The 24785-nt window shown below is 42.9% G+C and overlaps 1 protein-coding gene and 1 long non-coding RNA gene across 3 annotated transcripts in view; both read left to right on the top strand.

Moving 5' to 3' along the window:
• BICC1 (BicC family RNA binding protein 1) overlaps nucleotides 1–8846 on the top strand; it is a 132202-nt gene extending 123356 nt beyond the window's left edge. Inside the window, exons 18-21 of the mRNA XM_034435360.3 lie at nucleotides 462–615; nucleotides 2553–2713; nucleotides 4070–4169; nucleotides 6077–8846. Of these exons, the coding sequence (XP_034291251.2) occupies nucleotides 462–615; nucleotides 2553–2713; nucleotides 4070–4169; nucleotides 6077–6207 (546 nt within the window). The 3' untranslated portion in view covers nucleotides 6208–8846. The remainder of the gene's footprint in view (nucleotides 1–461; nucleotides 616–2552; nucleotides 2714–4069; nucleotides 4170–6076) is intronic.
• A 7084-nt stretch (nucleotides 8847–15930) lies between these two features.
• Nucleotides 15931–21777, top strand: LOC148113197 (uncharacterized). 2 transcript variants are annotated; one of them, XR_015728383.1, is made up of 3 exons: nucleotides 16030–16226; nucleotides 17671–17755; nucleotides 17983–21777. It is a non-coding gene; the product is annotated as an uncharacterized LOC148113197 (long non-coding RNA). The 2 variants fall into 2 exon arrangements; XR_015728382.1 differs by lacking the exon at nucleotides 17671–17755 and having other exon boundaries at nucleotides 15931–16226.
• The last annotated feature ends 3008 nt before the right edge of the window (nucleotides 21778–24785 follow it).

A 24785-nucleotide genomic window follows, 5' to 3' on the forward strand; every position in this document is an offset into this window, starting at 1 on the left:
TATTTTTTTCAGAGATTGAGGCATCCGTTGTTTTTCCTGCACTTGAAACATGTGGGAAAAATAATTTTTAAAAAACAAAAACGACCCATTCCTTTGTTTTTCCTGCTTTGCGTTGGGTTGTTTTCAGAAACATCCACAGTCTTAGAAACACTGGTTTAAAAAATGACCAGTCTGAATTGGGACAACCTCCTAGAAGGAAACAGTGTGCCACAGATGACAAGTTAAAATTAATTTGCTTTGATAATGCAAATTAAGTGTTGCCAATATAATTCTTTATTGGTGTTTACCTTTTCCTAAAGTACTTAAGACTTCTCTGACAAGAATATTTTTTAAAACAAAATATTGCTCAGTAATTTAAGTTAACGGGTTGCACCATTGGCACCATGCCCTTGAGTATAAAGCCAAATTGACAGTATCCCCACATGTCCTAGTCACACCTCTTCCTGCTGCTTTCCTTGCAGGGCTCCTCTATGTCTCTCTCCCGATCCAACAGCCGGGAACACCTGGGAAGCGGGAGCGATTCCGATAACTGGAGAGATCACAATGGCATTAGCTCAACTGCTCCGGGCGACTACGTCTCTTCCATTGGAAGTCCTAAACGGAAACAGAAATCAAGTAAGAGTTTACCCTGTTGGTTAGGTCAGAGAATAAAAGTTAGCTCCAGCTTGGTTTAGACCAGAGGTCTCCAACCTTGGCAACTTTGAGTCTGGAGGACTTCAACTCCCAGAGTTCCGCAGCCAGCTTTGCTGATTGGGGAACTCTGGGAGTTGAAGTCCTCCAGACTTAAAGTTGCCAAGGTTGGAGACCCCTGGTTTAGATAAACCAAGGTCAGTTAGTTGCATCAAGCTATAATTATCAATGATAGGCTATTAGAATAGAATAGAGCTGAAAGGGAACTTGGAGGTCATCTAGTCCAGCCCCCTGTTCAAGCAGGAGAACCTACACTATTTCAGAGAAGTGACTGTCCAGTCTCTTCTAAAAAACCTCCAGTGACATCCACTCGATTCTGGGCTTTTTTTCTTTCTGGTAGCCAGCAAGTTCTTGCTGCCAGGTGAGAGACTTATATAGATCTATTTCTGGCTCGTTAGCCATCATCAGTAAGCCACACCCACATCTCAAAAGCCCAGAATCGAGTGGATGTGATTCCACTGAGCTAGGGCTGCAGAAAAACCTTGGTTACGTAGGAAAAACCTGGCTAGAGGAAAAAAACACACACACACACACACACACACACACACACACTATATTTAATATAATTCCATCTTCAATTAAACTGTGTTGTCGAGGTACAAATATCGTAAAATGATAATCAAGATTTACGACAATATTCATTACATTAACTTTAATTCTAGAATATTAAAATAATATTAAACATAATAATCATAATACTAGCTTCTCTCTCTTAACGTATCTTTATTTCACTAAATTTTTTCTTTTGTTTCCCTGTTTCTCAGTTCCATTTTTATTATCTAACCACAACTTGCACCCATAACTTCTGGAGGCAAGTTAATTGTCCTCACTGTTAGGAAGTTTCTCCTTAATTCCAGGTTACTTCTCTCCTTGGTTAGTTTCCATCCATTGTTTCATGTTCTTCCCTCTGGTACTTTGGAAAATAAATTGATCTCCTCCACTTTGTAGCAGCCTCTCAAATACTGGAATACAGCTATCATGTCACCTCCTAATTCTACTACATTCTATTAAAAACATTAGAGAGTTGGTGACAATAATGGCTTCCCTCTGTGATGACTGTTTCTTCTTCTCTATGTCCAAATGTAATAGTATAGTTTTATTCTCCCAGGCCACATCACAAGAGATAGAATTGGCCGGCGTGCCCCAATGCAGTGTCCCCCATATTTGAATTTGAATTTTTCCCTTACTCTGACCAATACTTCTTGTGTTCTATTTCCATGAAAACAAAGCTTGGTAATTCAACATCAGGCAGAGATTCAGTTGAAGGGTCCTTGGTGCTCTCTGAATTTGCTTATTTATTATTTTTTTTTGCAGATGTTTCATTACCTTAACTAGTATGTTACCTAGTTAGCAGTGGTGGGATTCAATTTTTTTTACTATCGGTTCTGTGGATGTGGCTTGGTGGGCCTGGCATGGCTTCATGGGCGTGGCTAGGTGGCCATGGCAGGGGAAGGATACTGTAAAATTTCCATTCCCACCCCACTCCAGGGGAAGGTTACTGCAAAATCCCCATTTCCTCCTAATCAGCTGGGACTCGGGAGGCAGAGAATAGATGGGGGCGGGGTCAGACAGAGGTGGTACTACCGGTTCTCCAAACTACTCAAAATTTCCGTTACTGGTTCTCCAGAACTGGTCAGAATCTGCTGAAACCCACCTCTACTAGTTAGATAATGAACATCTGCAAGAAAACAAGCAAGCTAGAGAGCACCAAGGAGCCCTCATTTCAACCCTGAGCTATAAATATTATCCTTTAGAGATTCAGTTCAGTACTTCTTGACAGTTTGCAAGCACCAGAACTTTAGGCTCCTTGGCCTAAAGTGAACTCAATCTAACTAGAAGCTTATTTTCTCTTGGACGTCTAGGTGAGCATTATCTCAGCAGTAGCAACTACATGGATTGCATCTCCTCCCTGATTGGAAGTAACGGCTGTAACCTGAACAGTCTGTTTAAGGGATCTGACCTACCTGAGTTATTCAGCAAACTGGGCCTTGGTAAATACACAGACATATTTCAGCAACAAGAGGTCAGTGTTTGTGAAAGGCTTGGTGATGGTTCTTTGTAGGCTAAATTGATTGCTTTGCTTTGTTGTGCTTTTATTGATAATCAAGACCACAGATTCATTCCTTGGCTGTAGGAATAGCTAGCTTCAGGCCTCGGTGTTTTTGAAGTGCTATGTTCAGAGAACCAGTTCTGCAGTCTCAAACCAATTTCCATTTTTTGCAATCATACCTTAAAAACTAGCTCTCTGAAGGGGAATGGGAGTCTGATCTGGATATTATCAGCAAACCCATAACTCACTGCTTGGGAAATACTAATCAGAGCAGGACCTCAAATGACCTTGATCGTGTGAAGACCAACCCATCCAGAGTTAGCTTGTGATAAGATGGGCAGTCAATAAATTAAATCAATAAATAAAAGCAAATATATGGCTATCAAAAATGATCAGAATGGGATACCTCAATGGGACGGCAGAAAAAGTATGGAATTTCCTGTGAATCTTCACACTGTATTAATTCACTCAGTTGTACTCACTGATAGAGAGGTAGTTGAAACATTCTATGCATATGCCAACATACATGCAGACGTGTGAGGCACAAGTATGTGTTTGTGTATACTGATCCTTGCTTCTGAGCGTTTGCACACAAACACACATGCCAGAATAAAAATTAATATGACTTTGTTATATGTTTTTCATCTGATGCAATTTCCTTGACTTTTAAATATCCCTGTTCCAAAGAGAAATGCAATTATCTAATATTTTGCAATACCAACATAACAATCACATTAATTTTCTGTGTTACAGTAGTTCATCAGCCTTGGGAGATACGGACAATTAACCTGTGGGTGTAAAGGAATACCAATAATGGCTCAGTAATTTTAAAATGTGTTCAGAAACTGCCACAAATGGCTAAAAGGGATTGTCTTTCAGAAAATAATGTATACTAATTCACTGGCAACCACTCAGAAAAGATCCAGATCTTTTCAATTTATATACACTAATTTTAGAACACAGTAACATCTTTTGAATTGTTCTGGCAGCCAATTTTTATGACTCACCAAACGAGATTTGAAGGAATTCTATGCCACGAAGAATTCCAAGGTGATTCATCGGGTTGCGTGCCTAAATCCTTTTCTAGTATTTATTTAGGCTGTCAAAATAATACGTTGCATTTGTTATTAAAATGTTGCTCCTTTGATTTTAACATGCTTTGGATGTTGTTAATAGACCTAATTACCAGCAACTGAAATAATGGTTTTGCTTCTTTCCTGTGCAATTTGTGCACAAAATATATTCTGCAGAATGTTCTCCCACAAAAGTCCTCTGCCCTCTTGGTGGAAGAGCATCTTAAAGTGTGGTGTTTTTTGTGGTTTTTCCTAGATTGATCTTCAGACGTTCCTCACTCTAACAGATCAGGATCTGAAAGAGCTTGGAATTACCACTTTTGGTGCACGAAGGAAAATGCTTCTGGCAATCTCAGGTAAAGGAAAATCACTACTTTGTGTTCTGTCCCCGTCTCACACACACACACAAACAGACAGCCGGGGGTTAAATAAACTGGCAGAGAACCAATTCTTCTGATAAGAGGCTTAGCAGCAACCCAGTAGCTGCTTGCCAAGAACTTTACTCATAAACAAAATACACACAGTTCGAAAATTGTCCAGTTCGTAAAATAAATCCAAGGCCGATAATGTTTCCAAAGATGCAATGTGACTCGATAGTAGTTAGTTTTGTCTGTCACAGAGTCTGAATGGCCACCTCACCCCCTTTTATACCCTGTGGGGTGTGGTCCAGTGACTCAGCTTAATCTCTGGCACACCTTTTCTTCTGTTGCGCGCGCTTATTTCTACGACGCTGCCGAGGATCCAGCCAAGACTCATTTCCCTCATCACTGTCCACCTGTGGCTGCGTGGACGTGCTTGGCCCCGGCCCTATCTCTTGACCTTCGGCGGACACTGAAGGCATTGCCAGAGAGGAGGGTCCTGGAGAGGGAGGCCTTGCCAACTCCTCTCCTTCACTCTTGGAGTCCTCTCCTGCCGATGACACAGGCTCAGGTAACAGAGCCACAACACCTTGTGCAGTTTGTAAGAATTCCCTTTTCCCTTCTTTTCCTTGATGAGGTTATTCTCATACACAGAACGCGGAATGTCTCTTTTTCAGAAACTATACCCCTATCATGTTCATGTTCTTGTCCACCAGGGGTGGGTTCTACTTACTTTTATTAACGGTTCACATCGCTCCCGCATGCGCAGATCACCTATGATGATGTCCGGGTCAATGGGCGGAGCCTCCCGCCAGTTTTACTACCGGTTCTTGCGAACCGGTCTGAACCCACCACTGTTGTCCACCCTTATCCTGCCAGCCTTAATCTCTCTGTTCTCGTAAATCAACTCATGTGTATTTTTCAGTGTGAGATCCATTGATTTCCCCAGGTTGGTGAAGTGAAGTTAGGAATTCTATTAGGTTTCACCTACCATACGATTGTAACAAGCAGCTTCCTGATGTTTGGTTTTTACCTTGATGTTAACATCCATGATGGTTTATAGTCAGGGACATGCAAAACCCCATAAGGGAGCCCATGTCTTTATAGGTTCCCCTTGTAGAGAGCCAGGTACGTATATCTCATGTGGTGGCTGCCTGCTCTGAAATCAACAGCTTGATGCCTCCTTCATTTTCAACCTGTAGTTAACCAAAACAATTGTCTCAATAGACCTGTGACAGATCTATTGCCTTTTCTGACCCAAATCTATTTTATTTTACATTTTTGGGGGGTATTGTGGTAGAATCTCCAGCTAGAGAGGAGGGAGGTGTTAAGAAGGGACCAAGCTTGGAGTCTTTGCACTGCAGAAAGTGGCACAGGTCTGAGCTCCCCAAGAATCCCTGAATGCACCCGAGGGAATGCAGTCACTCTTGTGAGATTCTTGTAACATGGGTGCTTAGCAATAAAGCTTCTGCTTAAACTATTCACAAGTGGTTCTCATTGAGATCCACGGAGAATCTGGCTGGATGAGCCATAGTGACAAAGTGGTTAAGAATGCAATATTGCAGGCTGTCTCTGCCCACTGCCAGGAGTTTGATCCTGACCAGTTCAGGGTTGACTCAGCCTTCTATCCTTTGCAAGTCAGTAAAATAAGGACTCCAGATTGTTGAGGGCAATAACGCTGATATTGTAAATTGCTCAGAGAGTGCTGTAAGGCATTACAAAGTTATATATATAAGTCTAAGTGCCATTACTATTGCTATTGCTTGCACCTGACATATTGCATTTGATTGGACTTAGTTTCTCTGGACTATGAAATAGTAAAAATGTCTCTTGCTAGATTGCATCTGGTGTCCAGATTTTGAATGGAAGCTTCTCTTCTCTCTCCTCTCCACTCCCCCTCTCAGAACTGAACAAAAACCGAAGAAAACTCTTTGACCCCTCCAACGTTCGAGCCTCGTTTCTGGAAGGCGGCGCTAGTGGCCGGCTGACTCATCAATACCATTCGGACATTGCCAGTGTGAGCGGCCGTTGGTAGCAGGAACAGGAGGCTTTCACAGTTGACTGCACAACTCCATGGACACGCCCAATCCTGTGGACCATCACACCACCCTCTGCACTCGGGAGTCTAGGTACCAAGGACCAAAGTCTTCTTTTTTTGCACAACTTCCTGTGCTGAAAGAAAGAGAGAAAGAACACTCGTCTGTCTTTCCACGCACCAAATGTGGATTACGCCTTACTCTTGTAGATTGGACAGAATTTGCAATAATATTTTGGGGGGGGTGTTTAGTATTTTATGACTTATTATAACTATATTGTATGCACTGAATGAAATTTTTTTTTTACTTTTTTGAATGGAGAGTGATGGGCAGGGATGCCAGAGGGGGGGGGTCATTGCTTATGGTTTTTATCAAGGAAATTTCTGGTACTGCTTAATAATTAATAGAGGTCTTTCTGCACTTTATGTGTTCGGATTGCTTTTCCTGTGGAAATTTTTATTACTTTCCTCTTAATTTCCATGGGAAAAAAGATTTACGGTAGTGGCGCTAACCAATGTTTGCCAGGTGCATTCCCACTCCAGGTGAAAAGCCCCCCCCCCAATAAATGGTACTAACGAGTTGAAATATAGAGGACGATGGTTTTCTTTAGACGACTGTAGGGAATTTTCCCGTAATCAGTTCCATGAAGAGGAGTCTCCAACCTCCTTTGGAAGGAAGTCTTGAGAAATATTTGCAACTGAGTTTGCGCACTGCAAACCAAGCAGTGAGAGACCAAAACAGTGTGTGTTGCCATCGCTAATCCTAATAGTTAGCTGCTGCCTTCAATGCTAAACCTGATTTTAATGATTATCTCAAACCAAGGACTATTTTTAGTATAAACTGCCACTAAAGGACACTTTATTTATAGCAAATGTCTTATTTTTAGAACCTGTACACTTAGAGCGCATAAGAAATTAAACTGATCTACTAAAGAGTTTATGGTAGAGACTGGGAAGCCAATCTCCAGGCCCTTCGTTCATTTGACAGAGCATAAATTTCATTTGACAAGACAGCACTCTTGTCTCTATTCCCTAAGGGACGTTGCTGACGTGATTTTCCGTGCACCCATTTAAGAGCTTGTCAGGTTGTGACATCTGCCTCCTTGACTTATGTCCATGATTGTCTGCCACAAAGGTTTTGAGTTGGGCTACTTCCAAAACTCTGTATTTGAGCAAAGAGTTTGTATGATGTCTCGGTAGGGCAAACAGTTGTGTTCTTATCTTGTAAAAAGGTCTAGAAATCCAATTATATTGTGTCTGTCAAATGATTTGGTATAAATTTATGAAGGTTGAAATGAAGTGCCTCTCAGTGATGCAAAATGATGTTTCTGAACGTGAATTTATCAATAGAAGAAAAACACCATCCCCATTGCATATATTGTGAATTACTTGTACTGTAATTTTTCCTTTTTTATTTATGTACAATGTACAAACCCTTTAGGGTGGAGGCAAACCACTCTTCAGAAAGGCATTAACAATTACCATGGTGGTTTTTATTTAGATATATATATGCAACATAGAGGTGAGGAAGAGTTTTGACACTTTTTGTGGATATATTTCATTTCCGTCATGAAGGAGACAAAAGGGAAGATTAGAAAGGTGAGAGCTTAGTTAAAATTAGGAAATAATAATCAGCTATACATCAGAATTCATTTTAATCACAATCTACGACATCTCAACAGCCTCTCACTCCTGCTGAAATAGCTGCTGATATTTCTCTGATTTTTTGGAAAAAAACAGGGCCGGATGAGCACAGTGAGTGCTTTTTCTCAATCCGGAGTTGTGCATTATTCAGGAAACAAATTTTATTTTTCTTTTGAAACACAATCTGTCCGTCAATTTGTACAAAATGGAGGTCCTGATATTTTCAAAGAACGCTACGTGTTTTATCGTGGCTGCTCCCTTCGGTGGGAGACTCCGCGTTGTGTTGTGAAGCACACAGCCCTTGTGTCAGAAGTTCAGGACCTCAGGAGGTGAAGCATTTCGCCCCACGTGGAAAACTAACCTTGTTTAATCTGTGCCAGAGTGATTCAGTTGAGTCTTTTGGTTTACATTGAGACCTAACCCACAATATATCCCACTGGAGATTTTTTTTCTCTCTCTCTCGTGGATTTTGTGTCATGATATTTTTTTCCCCCCAGTTTGAACTCAAAATGGCCGAATGCTTCGATAGTGACACCCTTGGAAGACGCATTTAAGCTGCAGTGGTCTATACTGAAGCGAAGAATGTCTGAGATATAAAAGTAATAAGAGGCCTACCCTTCCACAGACACCCACCCACCCACACCCCCACATACCACACTGGGAAAGCAAAACTTTGCTACTCAATTGGATTCCACGGGAGGAAAAAAAAATGGCAACGCAACATTCAGTATTGTCAGTATTGTATTAATGCACAAAGAATACCGAAGCATTCGTTTTAAAATATTGTGCCTTTATAGCGACCAGTTATCTGTAAATATAGAGCAGATACAGATTGTATTTGGGGAGGGATGGGATCCTTTTTAGTGATATTTTTTAAAAAGGTAAATAAATAAATAAACTATGGAATTAAACATTTACAAATGGAGAATTTCAAACTAATCAAATGTTACATGAAAGAATAAATTTATATAACCCTTGTTACGTTGCTGGTTAAATGAAGTCTGGTTTTATTTCTAAACGTTCTACTAGTTAACCTTTTGTTCTTAACCGGAATGATTGCTCTAAACTAAAGACTACAAAAGTGAAGTGGCTCACTTTTTCCTTAAGCTAAGATAGTGATTATAAAGGGAGGTCAGGAAGAGCAGTGGGATCTTAAAAAAAAAAAAATTCTGGATTAAGGTATGTATTCTGTGAACCATTATCATGTCAATATTTTTCTGTTGCCATAGTGGCGTGGAGTCCTTGGGTGCAGTTCCTTCTCTTTTATGCATGCCGTCTAGTGCTACCAAAACAACTGGAAATACAATAACACCCACCCACCCCAATTTCCAAATGCAGATGTAGGGATTGCATATGTCAGCGTTCCGGAACAACCCAACTGCAATGAAAAACTCTTGAGACAAGCATCATTTCAAATCTTCCATTTATTAGACTAGGTATACTGGGAAAACCTGAATTTGAGAGTTCAGGGTTTTCCCTCAGTAAATCAAAACCCCAAATCCAGCCCCTGCACCCATCAGTCCATCACATGGCCCAATCACCATCCGTCCCAACTTGAGCCATCCCTACAACCACTCCTCCTCTAGATGCATAAACACCATGACCTTGACTGAAAAGAAGAATGCTATTATGTCTAACTACAATCTCTCTACTAAATCCCCCCTCCTTCTTTCCCAAGCGCAAGAAAGTGGCAGCGTGGAAGCTTCCGGTGTTAATATGGCTTCCAAAGCTGACAGCATAGCTCAATGCTTCTTTCCTTCCCCAAAAACACCTTTCTTTGGAACGTGGCCTTGCCAGGGTGATAATTTGAGACTTCTCTTTAATGTGATTTGGGTACTATAAATTAAGGTGACCTCTTTGCTCACGTTAGTTGGGGAACCTGTGTTGGCAGTGATGTATGCCTCTAATTAGTTGTGCTGGAATTGAGACATGGACTAAATGGATGACGGGTATTGAAGCTTTGACTCCATTAAGCTATGCCGTTATCTCCAGCACTGTGATGGTGTCTGTGGTACAAAGTTCTTGAGAAGAGGGGAAATTAGATCTCCATTTTCCCTTCCCAGGAATTAAGACCCAAGTGCTGGTAGTGTCTGTGGCAGAAAGTTGGAATACTAATAAAAATAATGAATAGAATATCTGAATTAGAGTTTGAGAAAGATAATTCAGAGGTTAAAGGTTTGCTGAAAGATAAAATTTAACTTCAAAACTTCAAATTTGAAGTCTTTTCAAAGATTGCCAGTTGATTTATTTTCATCAACGTTACCATGACTTTTGAGGCCCTGTCAAAAAGTGATGGAATTGTCATTCCTGGTAAGATTTAAAACGTAGAAATAAGCAGCATGAAAATGCGAAAATCAAATAAACATGCAAAAAAATATGAATTTCTGCAGAGACGAAGGGATGCTGTGCAGTAAGCAGCAACTGATCCAACTGGAATGATTATTTTTCAAACAGCTGCTCAAAGAAGGACTGTTTGGAGTTGCATCTGGAGAAAGAAGGATCTCCCCCAGAATGCCAAAAGACATCAGGGCAAAACTTGGGTAATTGAAGATGAAAAGAAAGCCAGGGTGTTTGACTTTGGGGCAGAGACAAAAAAATCAATGGGACCAGATCAATTTAGTTTTAGCTGGAAATCACTTAAATACAGTCACATAGATTACATTCTATGCATTTACTAAAAAAAAAATCCCTTTTCTACAACTTGTAAAATTACTATTTGATGGTGCTCTGTAGGGGACACAGCCTAAGGCTTGAAGTATCTCAAGTGGCCTCTTTTGCTTTCCAATGCAAACCTTATACATGCAGAATTCAAAATACATTTGAGCTTTCCTTCCTTCCTTCCTTCCTTCCTTCCTTCCTTCCTTCCTTCCTTCCTTCCTTCTCCTCCCTCTCCTTTTTTCCTCCCTCCCTCCCTTCATTCCCCTCTCCTTCCTTTCTCTCCTCCCTTCCTCTATCCCTCCTTCCATTCCTCTCTCTTTTTCTCTCCTTCCTTCCTTCCTTCCTTCCTTCCTTCCTTCCTTCCTTCCTTCCCTCCCTCCCTCCCTCCCTCCCTCCCTCTCCTTTTTTCCTCCCTCCCTCCCTTCATTCCCCTCTCCTTCCTTTCCTTTCTCTCCTTCCTTCCTCCATCCCTCCTTCCATTCCCCTCTTTTTCTTTCTTTCTTTCCTTCCTTCTTTCATTTTTTTCATATCTTAATTTCCTGTATTCTTTCAGAAAAATAAGGGTTGAATTTGATTCTTCTGAGAAGGTGAGCCAACCTGCATCTGGTGATGCTTTACATAAGGGGCACTAGCCTCGTTACCAGGGAGACTATCCACCATCCTATCCAGAATTCAGGAACGGTTTCTTTTCATCTCAATTCCCCAGTCTCTTGGTTGCATAAATAGTATCCCAAGAGCTCCATCCTGAGGTGGAGAAGGGTCAAAACTGAGGAGGAAAAATGTTGAAATTATCTGTCATCTGCCTATAAGTAGGGTCTAAGCTTTGTGACTGTTGAAATCTTTTTCACAGCCTTGGCGTCTGAGTTCCTTCACATATTTCTGAAAAATATGTGCAATACACATTGTGCATCTCAAACTCACACAAGTGACAAGAAAGCTGATTTCTGGAGGCGTGCAACAATCGCAGCATTTTTACAGCTGAAATGGAGAAGTCACTTTGGGGCATCTGGTAGTCATAAATCCAAGAATCCAGGAACCGAGGGTTGAATCACAGTCGTCTTCTATGAAAATTGGCTGCAGATTTTCCAGTTTTTGTTTAATCACTTCTTCATCATATCCTGTCTCCGACCTTTGAATATTAAAAGCCCAAACAGTGTTTGGAACCACACACAACTCTGTGGACTTCAGACTTATATAAACACAAGTGATGAACGTGGAGAATTTCCAGATCTTAAAAGCAAATAAAAAGGAATGCTTCATGCTGGGTGTGTGTGTGTGTGTGTGTGTGTGTGTGTGTGTTGGGTGTGTGTGTGTGTGTGTGTGCGCGTGTGCAAACACACATCTAGACCTATTCAGGGCTTAATGAAGAAAATTTATTTGCACTCCTCTCCCAAATTTTAACTTACCGCTTCACCATTGTGACAAAGGGACATAATGTTAAATATTTTCACGTGGAGTAGGGGTGTTAAACTCAAGGCCCGGGAGCCAGATCTGGCCGCTTAGATCTGGCCCACGGGGCCACCCTAGAAATAGCAAAGGACCAACCTGCAGTGCCTCTGCCAGCGAAAATGTGGCCCTCCCGAGCTTCGTTTTTGCTGGCAGAGGGTTGCAGGAGGCCATCCCAGCCAAAAACGGAGCTCGGAAGCCCATTTTCTCTGACAGAGCGCTCGGGCTACAGGCGCCCCCAACACAAGTGATGTCAAGCTGGCCACACCCACCCCAACTCCAATGGTGAAATTCATTTTTTTTTACTACCGGTTTTGTGGGTGTGGCTTGGTGGGCGTGGCAGGGAAGGATACTGCAAAATCCCCATTTGCCGGTTCTCTGAACTACTCAAAATTTCCGCTACCGGTTCTCCAGAACCTGTCAGAACCTGCTGGATTTCACTCCTGCCCAGACCCCGAGGTCAAACACAACCCTGATGCAGCCCTCAATGAAATTGAGTTTTGACACCCTTGATATGGAGAATTCATACATGGAAAAGGCTGGTGGCTCTAAAAGGTACCATCCTTAGGAACTTTAACGTACGTTAAATGTTTTCTTTCTCTCTCATTTCTGCTACTTGCATCATTATATGTTAGCTATACACATTGCAAGTTACCTTTTTAAATATAATTTTTACTCAAACTTTTAAACAAGAAGATGGAAGCTAAAATTAATGTAAAGTAAGCAAGAAAAACTATTTTTTAAAAAACGAAGTGCAAGAAAAGGGGAAAAGGAGCCTGAGCGGTGTAGGAGGCTAATGCCTCCTACTAAGGCAGCATTTAACATCCAGCTGCCTGCAATTACTGCGAGTTCAATTCTCACCAGGCTCAAGGTCGACTCAGCCTTCCATCCTTTCTAAGGTGGGTAAAATGAGAACCCGGTTTGTGGGGGCAATAAGCTGACTTTTTATAAAATATACAAAAGTATGAAGGCTATTCCTTAACGCCTTGTAAGCTGCCCTGAGTCTCCGGAGAAGGGTGGCATATAAAAATGAATAAAAATTTAAAAAAATTAAAAAGAGATTTATCCAACGTTATTTATCCAGTGCTGATTATTTGGTGGTCAGATGATATTTCAGTAGATGAGAAAATATATCTCCAAACCAGTCGGGAATTATTTGCAAGAAAGATACAGGTTTTCGAATGGCCTTCAGAGCTCCCTGGCCTGAAAAATCACAAAACATTTCTGAGCCAGAACGAAAGGGGTGAAATCCAAATGCAAAAATTTTAAACTGTTGACTGCCTTCAGGAAACATTTGGATGCTGTTATTTCTGCCAAGGGAGTGGGGGCGTGATGTGAAGTACAGGATTGATTGAAAGGTGATCAATTTTTGGCACCTCCATATAACTGCCTTCCTGCTTTGGATCTGCAAACAATTGCTCAAAAATATGAGGAATGCTTTCAAACGTGCAGAAAGACATTGTGTTTTATTTTGTACACAATATTGTGTTGTATTTTGTATAGAGCTTATGTCAGCTTCTTTTGTAAAATGAAGCCTATTCTTCAAAGCACCTGAAAGCAGGACAAGAAGCAATGGATGGAAACTAATCAAGGAGAGAAACAACCTAGAAATAAGGGGAAATTTCCTGACAGGTAGAACAATTAATCAGTGGAACAGCTAGCCTCCGGAAGTTATGCATGTTCCATCACTGGAGGTTTTTAAGAAAAGATCGAACAACCATTTGTCTGAAATGATAAGGTCTCCTGCTTCAGCAGAGGGTTGAACTAGAAGATCTCCAAAATCCCTTCCAACTCTGTTATTCTGTTATTGTGCTCGCTTAGCGATTTATTACAGCATATACCTTGGCTAGGGATGCCTACACTTTGCACATGACCATGTGCCAATATGGAATTTTAGGGGGCCATATCCTAAAAATGTAGATAAGAGTCTAGGCCAGTGATGGCTAACCTTTTTGCCGTCACGTATCAAAAGCGGGGCAAGCGTGGGAGGGTCGTGCGGGTGCGTGCCCACACCCATATTTCAATGCACCCCATGCCCCCCCCCGCATGCACGCACGACACCCCCCCCCCCCCCGCATAACCCATTTTGGGCCTAGCAGGCTTCCCTGAAGCCTCCAGAGTTCAGAAACAGCCTGTTTCCAGGCTTCCGGAAGGCCGATTTTTCACCCTCCCCAGGCGCCAGAAGCTTTCTTGGAGCCTGGGAAGGGCGAAAACGGCCTCCCCCACCACCCTGGAGGCCCTCCGGAAGCCAAAAGTAGCCCATTTCCCAACTTCTGGTGGGCCCGTTTTTCATCCTCTCCCAGGTCCAGAGGCTTTCTTGGAGCCTGGGGAGGGCAAAAATGGCCTCCCCCCACCAGAGGCTGAAAACACCCTCCCAGAGCCTCCACACGAGTCCTGTACTTACCTGGCACCCAAAACGGGCCACATGGAGACTCCTGGGAGGGGAGGGTCGGCTTGGGAGGCACCAGCCAAAAATCAGCTGGGTAGCACACGCATGCGTGCTGGAGCTGAGCTAGGGCGACAGCTTGCATGCCCGCAGATATGGCTAGGTTCACCATCGTGGGTCTAGTCTTTATCTGGCATTTGTGGGGTGATTTCTGATGGGATTTGTAAAACTTTAGAGTGCAGGCACTTCTCTTGTATAAAGTCAAACTGACATATGTGCAAGCTAAGTAGTGTTATTTGGCTTGTGGCTGAGTCATACTTGCACTGGTCTCTATCTCATACTTGTCTTCTTGAATTTCAATCCATATTAATAGGACATGATGTGAAACCTAAGGCTCTGTTGTATGCTTAATATGTTACTTATTCGGTCCTTGGTTGACATGGATCAGTTGCTGTTCATCCTGGCCAGACAGGTGTGAGTCCAACTTCATCATATTGACATTCTGGCCAACTGCCTTTTGTTTATGGAACCATAAAGAAAGGACATTTAAAGCATCCACCTGCCCTGCCCTATCTGTGTAGTATCATAAAGTCCATGTGTTCCTGTCCATTTAGCAATAATCAGGGACTACAATTGTACAGTGTAAGCAATTAAGAAGGTGAGTATTTGTACTCCATACCTTGAACTATTTGCCATCAGCTTCCTTGACTGTGGAGTTTCTCAGTCATTCACGAAAAGGAAACTGGACTTTCTTGGTGAGAAGAAACTCTAGGGGGCGGTGTTCATCTCTGTTTCAAGGCCGAAGAGCCAGCACTGTCCGAAGACGTCTCTGTGGTCATGTGACCATCATGACTCAATGCCAAAGGCGCATGGAATGCTATTACCTTCCCACCAAAGGTAGACCCTATTTTTCTACTTGCATTTTTTACATGCTTTCGAACTGCTAGGTGGCAGAAGCTGGGAAAAATGATGGGAGCTCACCCCGTTACGCGGCCCTAGGGATTCGAACCACTGAACTGCCAACCTTCCAATCGACAAGCTCAGCATCTTAGCCACTGAGCCACTGCATCCCACACTGTTGAATTAGGGGGATACAAATTTGTCAGGTTGATTGCTGGAAATTCCTGGGGATCACAGAACAGATTTGCTAATAATCTGCCAGAGCGATCTGGACATCTGAATGGTCGTATAAGCAATATCATGTCTGAAGAGAGTGATGCTTTTCAAAGAGGACAAGATTTTCTGGACAGCATGTTGGGTAGAAACAGAGCATTGGAATGTGGTGGAGAAGATCTTGGACTGATTCTCTCATTAAGTTAATAAATGGATTCACCAAACACACACACACACACACACACACCTCATTTTTCATTGGAGGACTTCATTGGAAGAGACACAAAGCTCACACTCAGCACATTTGTTTGGAATGTAATTGCCCTCAATCATTGTTCAAAAGAGTTTCACAATTGCACGCTGGCACTTCTTAGTAGAAAACTTTGCCAATTTGCTTCCCACTCAGGCTCCATCCCACAGATAGCGTGGCTTCTTGAATCCTGGGAAGTTAATGCTCTGCAGGAAAAAAGAAAAACAATACAACACAGAACATCTGAAACTACTATCGTGCACTACGATGACTCGTAATTGATCAACATTGAATCATGGTTAATTTCCCTTCCTCCCTCTTTCAGAGAGGCTTAAATGCTAGAGGAAGCTTTAAAGTCTGCATAATTGTCCTCTGGATCTGGAAAGCATCAAGGGAGATGACAGAGGAAAGATTGTGTTGTTGTGTTCATTCCTTGCCCAGGGAATGAAGTTGTGGAAACAATGATCTTCTTTTTCTCCTCCACTACCAGCACTGGGAAATCTTCAGCTGAATCTTTTGGAGGTAGGATGCTTCCAGCAATGAAAAGATTATTTTTTGTAACATTGCAGATCCCTTTCCTAAAAGCTCCCCTTAGTTTAAAGAAACTGTCCTTTGTCTAGACTTTCTGAGTCCCATAAAAACAGTAACTTAAAAGTCTCTTTTACCTTTACAGTGATAAATAAATAATTATATTTCATAGGATCCCACAGAAAAGAATGGTGGGATGGAAAATATCTGCTGTCTTGAATAGCAAGCCTTTTTGGTGAGGTACCTGGTTCTTAGGAAGTGTACAAAACACACACACAGAGAGAGAGAGACCCCACAGAGAGAAAGAGAGAGAGAGTGGAATGGAGGGAGAGGGGGGGATGCATCAAAAATCAGGATTCATAGGTCAATCACAATAAATTTTATTAAATATGGCTTTTTTGTTTGTGTACTTAGGAACGTTAAAAGATCATGCATCAAAGGCATAAGGAAATATTTAGAAGAAAATGGCACCCAATTTGAACATTTACTGCAATTCATGTAATAAATGGTCTATGCGGCCTGGTTTTGGGGCATACCCAGTGATGGGATTCAGCCGGTTTGGGCCAGTTTGGGTGAAACCAATAGTTAAATTACTGGCTGGCTCTGCCCCTTCCCACACCATCCCTTCCAGGAGTCCCCACGCATCCCATTTTGGCTCTCAGGTCAAGTGCAGGGAGGACTCCTAGGCCCAAAACTCCTAGGCCCAAAGCCGCCCCCCCCCCGCAGCCCGGGTTTTTGCTCCCGGGGGTGGTGGTGGTGCAGGAGGCTGAGTGCTGCCTGTCACACCCACTGGCCATGCCCACCATGGTGACCCCTACCCAGCCGATCATTAGGGCAGAGAACCTAATTAACCGGTTGTTAAATTATTTAAATCCCATCACTTGGCACACCCTGTAGATATAAAACACAGCTTATCATGTTTTTGTTAGAAAATACTTTAAGCCAAGGAGGACAACTGTACAATATATAAAGGTCTTATAAGGTCTTATATACACAACCGTCTGCATTTACAGGTATTTCCATTAATTCTACAAATTGTTCCTCTATGATTGAGCCAATACTTCTTAGCCAAGTGGACCATGATAAAATAAATCCCTCCTCTAAATTTTACATTTCCAGCAAGAAGTATTTCTTAAGTGCTGTTTTGCTTGGCTGTGGGCTAGTGACAAAGAGAGGCTGCAATAGCTCCTTCCACTCCTGGTTTGGAAAGTTAGACAACAGGCCCCAAAAGCTGAATGACAATTTCTTTGCTACTTCTCAGCCAATGAAAATACAGAGGTAATAGTCTGATATGGTTAGCAGAACCAGACTGTGAGATGAGGACTTCTCCCATAACAGAATAACAGAGTTGGGAGGGACCATGGAGGTCTTCTAGTCCAACCCCCTGTTCAGGCAGAAAACTCTATACCATTTCCAATATTTTCTTAAAAACTTCCAGGGCTGGAGCATCCACAACTTCTGGAGGCAAGTTGTTCCACGGTAGTTGAAGATATATTTTCATGGGCCTTTCATGACTGGTGATGGTAATGGACATATTTTGTTTGCCTCATTTATACCTAAATAATAATGTATACCGTATATTATAACTTAGCCAATGCCCCTTTTATTGGAAATGTCCTTTTCCAATATTTATTGCATGTAAAATCATCGTGTCCTCTTCTGTACTGTGCTAGGAAATTTCTGGTGAGTTAGAAGCTATCAAGGATTAACATCTGAGATCACTCTTAAAAGGATTTTGATTATTTTTTAGAAATGGCGTAGTCACCCTAGGACTCTCTGGAGGACATTATTGAATTCCTGCCTGTGGGGCAGCCAAGGAAGAAAAGAAGAAGTTGGTAAGGAAAAGGCAGAACGGAGAAGCAAGCCAAGAAAATGACGGGGAAGAACTTGGCTCCAGATCTTGAAGTTTCCAGAGCAACCAGTACAATCCCAGGGCTGCAGGAGAGATTCCTCTTCTGATTAAAACTGCCCTACTTTGGAACTTTTTTGTCATGCTAGCAAAAAAAAAAAAAGTTCAAAGAGCTAAAATAAGTCTCAATATTTTGGTTCAATGGCAGAGGAGCTGTTCCAAAAAAAGGACCAAACCCAGGAATTTTCAAAACTATCCTCAGTGTGGCGGTTAATCTTAAAAAGATCATAGGTACTTCTTGATTTATGACCACAATGACTCCAAAATTTATGTTGCAAAGTGAAACAGTGGTAAAGGGCATCCCTCATTCAGCATACCCCGTATAATATTAATATAACTTTTAAATCCAGTCCTTAAAATTAAGTCTACAGAAAACATATTGCCCCACCTTTTCATTTTTAGAAAATATTTCAACGGTCTATGAAGAGCACTTACCTGGCATCTGTTCTATAGCATCAGGAGTACAGGTAGTTCTGGACTTACGACCACAATTGAGCCGAAAATTTCTGTTGCTAAGCGAGATATTTGTTAAGTGAATTTTGCCTCATTTCACGATCTTTCTTGTCACAGTTGTTAAGTGTATCACTCTAGTTGTTACCTTAGTAAACCGGTTGTTAAGTGAATCAGACTCCCCCCATTGATTTTGCTTGTCAGAAGACCGCATGACCTTGGGAGGCTACAACCGTCACAAATATGAGTCAGTTGCCAAGTGTCTGAATTTTTATGGCTGCCATGGTCATAAGTGTGAACAACGGTCATAAGTTGCTTTTTTTAGTGCTGTTGTAACTTGGCCACTAAATGAACTGTTGTAAGTTGAGGACCACCTGTGTTGTTATTCTAACTTGTACACCATGAAGGTAGAAAAGGAAGCTGTGGAATTATTCCCTTCTCTGCTCTTTTGCCACCAACAAATCTCCTCAATACTCTGGGTAATAATTTTGTGCTCTTCAGCCCAGTTCAGACCACGATGAAGGTTGAATAAAACAAGGATCAGGCTGTCCCTGGAGGGATCTAGAAGGGGAATGAGCAATGAGGGCTTGTCACCCAGGGCTTGATTTATGAACCAGAGAGTGGACTGCAAGGACATTTTATGAGTTTGTTTCTATGTTCCAAGCCACCAAAAGTGGGCAACCTTGTAAAGCTTTAAAATAAGATAACCTTATATATCTATACCTTGCTGGGTTAATGGGTCTATTGGTGATAAAAACTCATTCTCATCTATAGATCTGAAACAATTCAGAGATCATCTGAACATCTGCAGAGAAAATAAGCCATGTTGGCCAATAGCAGGACTATCTGGTGAGATCATCCGTGGTTTTGGGGTGGAGTTCCATCAGTACGCTGATGATACTCAGCTGTACATTTCCGCCCCAGACCATCCCAATGATGCCTTGGAAGTGATGTCCCAGTGCCTGGAGGCCGTGCGGGTCTGGATGGGGAGAAACAGGCTTCGATTCAACCCTTCCAAGACCGAGTGGCTGTGGCTGCCGGCGTCCCGGTATAGCCAGCTGACGCCATCGCTGGTTATTGGGGGCGAATCATTGCCCCCACGGAGAGGGCCCGCAACTTGGGTGTCCTCCTGGATGCGCGGCTGTCTTTAGAAGGGCATATGACAGCCGTGACCAGGGGGGCTTTTTGTCAGGTTCGCCTGATACGCCAGTTGCGCCCCTTTCTGGACCGGGACTCCCTACGCACGGTCACTCAAGCACTCGTCACTTCTCGTCTGGACTATTGTAACGCTCTCTACATGGGGCTCCCCTTGGGGTGCACCTGGAGGCTCCAACTGGTGCAGAATGCGGCTGCGCGGGGGATTATGGGAGCGACGGGGCGCTCCCATGTGACTCCTCTCCTGTGCGAGCTGCATTGGCTTCCGGTGGACTTCCGGGTGCGCTTCAAGGTGTTGGTGATCACCTTTAAAGCGCTCCATGGCTTAGGGCCAGGGTACTTACGGGACCGCCTTCTGCCACCAATAGCCTCCCACCGGCCGGTTTGCTCCCACAGAGAGGGCCTCCTCAGGGTGCCGTCGGCTGACGACCCCCAGGAGGAGAGCCTTCTCTGTGGTGGCACCTACCCTATGGAACAATCTACCCCCAGAGATACGAGTGATCTCCGACCTCCGGATTTTTCGTCGGGCCCTAAAAACTTATTTTTTTCAGCTAGCCGGTCTGTCCTGATTTTAGGGTTAGTTTTAAAATTTTAATATTTATTTTAATTGACAAGTTTTAAATTATGGGCCAAATTTATAAATTATTTTAACTTTATTTTTTAACTGTGATGTTTGTATAGATGTTTTTTATCTGGCTGTTCACCGCCCTGAGTCCGAAAGGAGAAGGGCGGTATAGAAATTCGAATAAATGAAATGAAATAAATGAAATCTATTGGCGGGAAACTCCCATTGGCTGCTAAAAGGCAGCAAAGAGGTAAGACTTTAAGAGTTTAATAAAGAAAATACAGTGGTTCTCCTCCTACCTCTCGGGTCGTATGCAATTTGTTTGGGCAGGGAGGCAGAGATCCCCCCTGAGGCCCCTCATTTGTGGGGTACCTCGGGGATCGGTTCTCTCCCCCTTGCTCTTTAACATCTATATGAAGCCGCTGGGTGAGATCATTCGTAGTTTCGGGGTGGGGTATCATCAGTATGCTGATGATACTCAACTTTACATCTCCACCCCGACCAGCCCGGGGATGCCCTTTTTGTGATGTCTAAGTGCCTGGAGGCGGTGCAGGTCTGGATGGGTAGAAACAGGCTCAAACTCAACCCCTCCAAGACGGAATGGCTGTGGATGCCGGCGTCCCTTGATCTAGTGCCCCCATCACTTTTGATGGGAGGGGAGCTGCTTATTCCCTCGGAAAGGGCTCGCAATCTTGGCGTCCTCCTGGATTCGCGGCTGTCCTTAGTTGATCATCTGACAGCCGTGACCAGGGAGGCTTTTGCACAGGTTCACCTGGTGCGCCAGTTGCAGCCTTTCCTAGATAGGGATGCCCTCCGTACAGTCACTCATGCTCTCATCATTGCTCGCCTGGACTACGCAATACCCTCTACATGGGGCTGCCCTTGTGCTGCACCTGGAGGCTCCAACTGGTCCAGAATGCGGCCGCGCGGGTTGTTACGGGAGCTTCCTGTTACTCCCGGGTTACACCTCTCCTGCGCGAGCTGCACTTGCTGCCAGTGGTCCTCCAGATCCACTTCAAGGTCCTGGTCCTCACCTATAAAGCCCTACATGGCATGGGCCCGGGGTACTTGCAGGACCACCTCCTACCGGCCTCCCACTGTCCTGTGCGTTCACATAGGGCTGCCCTCCTCCGGGTCCCATCAGCCAGACAATGTTGGCTGGTGGTGCCTAGGATGAGGGCGTTCTCTGTGGCCACACCGCCCCTCTGGAATGAATTACCCGCTGGGCTCCGGACGGCCCCCGACCTCCGCTCTTTCCGCCCTGGCCTGAAGACATGGCTTTTTCAGCAAATCTCTTGATCTGCTGGGAGTTTTTAGTTTTAATTGTTGGGATTTTTTATTTTGTAATTGGACTGTTTTAGTATTAATTTATTGTCTTGTGTTTTATTGTTGTGAGCTGCCCTGAGTCCTTTGGGAAAAGGGCGGCATATGAATGTGAGTAAAATAAATAAATAAATAAAATAAAAGAGTCTTTTCTTTCTTTAAAAAAAAGTTTTATTATTTTAAAACACAAATAATACATTGTCTTATTTAGACACAGCGGTATTTATAAAAAGTTGATGGAAGATGATCACAGCAATCCTCCAATAATTAAGTTAAACTTTTTTTAAAAAAAACCTTAATATCAATATAGTATTATCTCATCATCATCATCATCATCATCATTTTAGCTGCAGGATGAAAGCCTCTTCCCCAGGTTTCCAATCCATACAGCGCTGAGCTCTTATCTATGTATTATCTATGTTTTCTAAAATATTAATGTTGCTTATGCCCAAGAGTTTGCACAAGTTTTGCTTTGTTGCCTTCTACCATATTCACCTGAATTTTTTGCAGCCCGGAAGTGATAATTATCACCCTTGACTCTGTTTTTGATTATAATTTAATGTAAACTTTAAACCCTTCATCCACATATTTTCCCATTGTTCAACAATCACATTGTATCCAAAATTCCTTGCCCAAAGAATCATACAATGTTTTACATGTTCATTTTCCAAATTCAACTTCAATAACATTTTATAGATCTTGGCAATAATATGTTCATCATTTCCACATAATGAAATTTCCAACTCATTTTTAACAAAGTCAAATCCATAGCACTTTTTATCCAGTTTAAATCTTTCTTTCAGTTGTTGATAAGTAAACCTATGGCAAACATAACCTTCTGATTCAAGTTCTTCCCTCGGCTTTAATATGGGATCACCAGAGTTGAAAGATAAAAAATTACCATACGTCAACCAGTTTGGCTTTGCCACCATTCCTTTTCTAAAGAAAGCTTCCTGGGGTGACACCTAAAGAGGCAACTTCGTAGAGAGCCTTGTTTTATATTTATTCCAAACTCTTAGTATGAAATGTCTAACAACATGATTATTAAATTCAATATTAACTTTACTTTTATCATACCATAAGTAGTCGTGGCCATCCAGTGGTGGGATTCAACCGGTTCGGGCCCGTTCAGTGCAGGGAGGCCTACTACGCCCAAAACGGGGTGCGGGGAAGTGGCATGCCCTGCCCCCGCCATCCGTTTTCACTCCCAGCAGGGTTCAGGGAGGCCTCCTAGGCCCAAAATGGGGAATGGGGGGCAGCGTGTGTCCCCCGCAGCCCATTTTTGTTCCCGGGGGTGCAGGAGGCTGAGTGCTGCCTGTCACACACCCTGACCACGCCCACCCTGGCCACGCCCACCAGACAGTCATTAGGGCAGAGAACCAGTTGTTAAATTATTTGAATCCCACCACCACTGGTGCTATCCAAACTTTAATTCATGGCCCTCTAATTCAAGTAACCTCTTATTCTGGAGGCTCACCCATTCTTTTCACCAGGTCAGACAGCCTGTGTCAAAATACAGTTTCCTATCTGGTAGACCCAAATCCCCTCTTTCCCTAGCATCTTGTACTAGCTTATATCTAATTCTTCATTTTTTCCCTCACCATATGAACATAGAAATATTCTTCTGCCATTGTTTAAATGGATTGTCAGTTGTAAGTATTGGTAACGTCTGAAATTAAAAAAAAGCATCTTTGGTAAAATATTTATCTTAATTATAGAAATTTTACCCAATTGATGATAAGTGCAGTTTATCCCATCTTTGTAAATCCCGTTTCATATCCCTACAAAGGACATAGTTATTTTGAAACAGTTTTATACTTGTATTTGTCAACATAACCCATAAGTATTTCACCTTTTTCTCAACCCTAAAACCCGACTTTTTGTTCACTATCCTGAGAGAGACATATTCTTGATCAGCATTGTTTTCTGTTTGTTTATTTTGAAACCTGCCAAAGTCCCAAATTCATTCAATTTCCTCGTCAAATATTCTCTATTGTTTTTTGGGTCCTGTAAAAATACAACCAGATCATCAGCAAATGCCCTCAATTTATAAACTTCTTTCTTAATATTTATACCCATTGGAGGTTTTCAAGAAGAGATGGGACTGACATTTGTCCAAAATGGTGTAGTCAGAGGTGGGCTTCAAAAATTTTAACAAGGGGTTCTCTGTCTGGTTGCTGGGTGGGTGTGGCCATGGTGGGTTGGCCTAGTCAGCCTCCTGCACCATGGCAGGGGGAGGGCATTTTTGCCCTCCCTGGGCTCCGGAGGCTTTTCTTGAGCCTCCAGGATGGCGAAAACGGACTCCCCAGGCACCGGAGGCCCTCTGGAGGCTGGAAATGGGCCTGTTTCCGGCCTTCCCAGTAGGACCATTTTTCACCCTCCCTGAGCCTCCATGCGCGCCCTGCACTTACCTGCATCCAAAACGGGCCACGTGGGGACTTTTGAGAGGGGAGGGGTGGGGTGGGCAGGGCCAGCTGGAGTGGGATTTGGGGGGTCTCCCGAACCACTGCAAACCCCCAGCAACCCACCCCTGGGTATAGTGTCTCTGGCTTGAGCAGGGGGCTGGAACAGAAGACCTCCAATGTCCTTTCCATCTCTATTATCCTATTCTGTTCTGTTCTGTTGCACTTTTCGCTTCTCTTACAAAGTTTCCTCACCATAGCGTCCACGTCTACACCTAAATGGCTATGTCATCATTATTTATCTCTGTAGATGTGCTCAGACTTTATGTCCCCTTGATGGGATCCACACAAGATCTCAGGGTGTCAGGAATTATGGCAATTATAATCCTAGCTATTTTGGAAGCCATTCACCAAAGCAGCTGCTGTATCTGGCGAAACCCAGGGCTGCAATAATGAAAAGAGAAGGGCTTAGACATTCCTTGAGCATGGCTCTTTCTTTCTTTCTCTTTCTGTCAGCGGGAATGGCTGCCTTATCTTTGGCTTCTCAAGAAAACAGCCAGAGGCTTAATTTTAATTGCTCGGAGATTTTTAAGCCTTGTCGTTTGGTACTCAGAATGTGTTGAGCTTCTTTCTGATTTATGATGAGCTTAGCTGGAAACCGTCCAGGAGAAGAAAATCTTCTTTCTCAGGAGGCTTCTGGGTAGGGTTACAAGATTTTCCTACACTTAAGATAAAACATGCAACTTTAG

This window comes from Pantherophis guttatus, chromosome 6 (genome assembly GCF_059756535.1).
Source record: "Pantherophis guttatus breed Tessera chromosome 6, ASM5975653v1, whole genome shotgun sequence".
In the NCBI taxonomy this organism is placed as follows: domain Eukaryota; kingdom Metazoa; phylum Chordata; class Lepidosauria; order Squamata; family Colubridae; genus Pantherophis; species Pantherophis guttatus.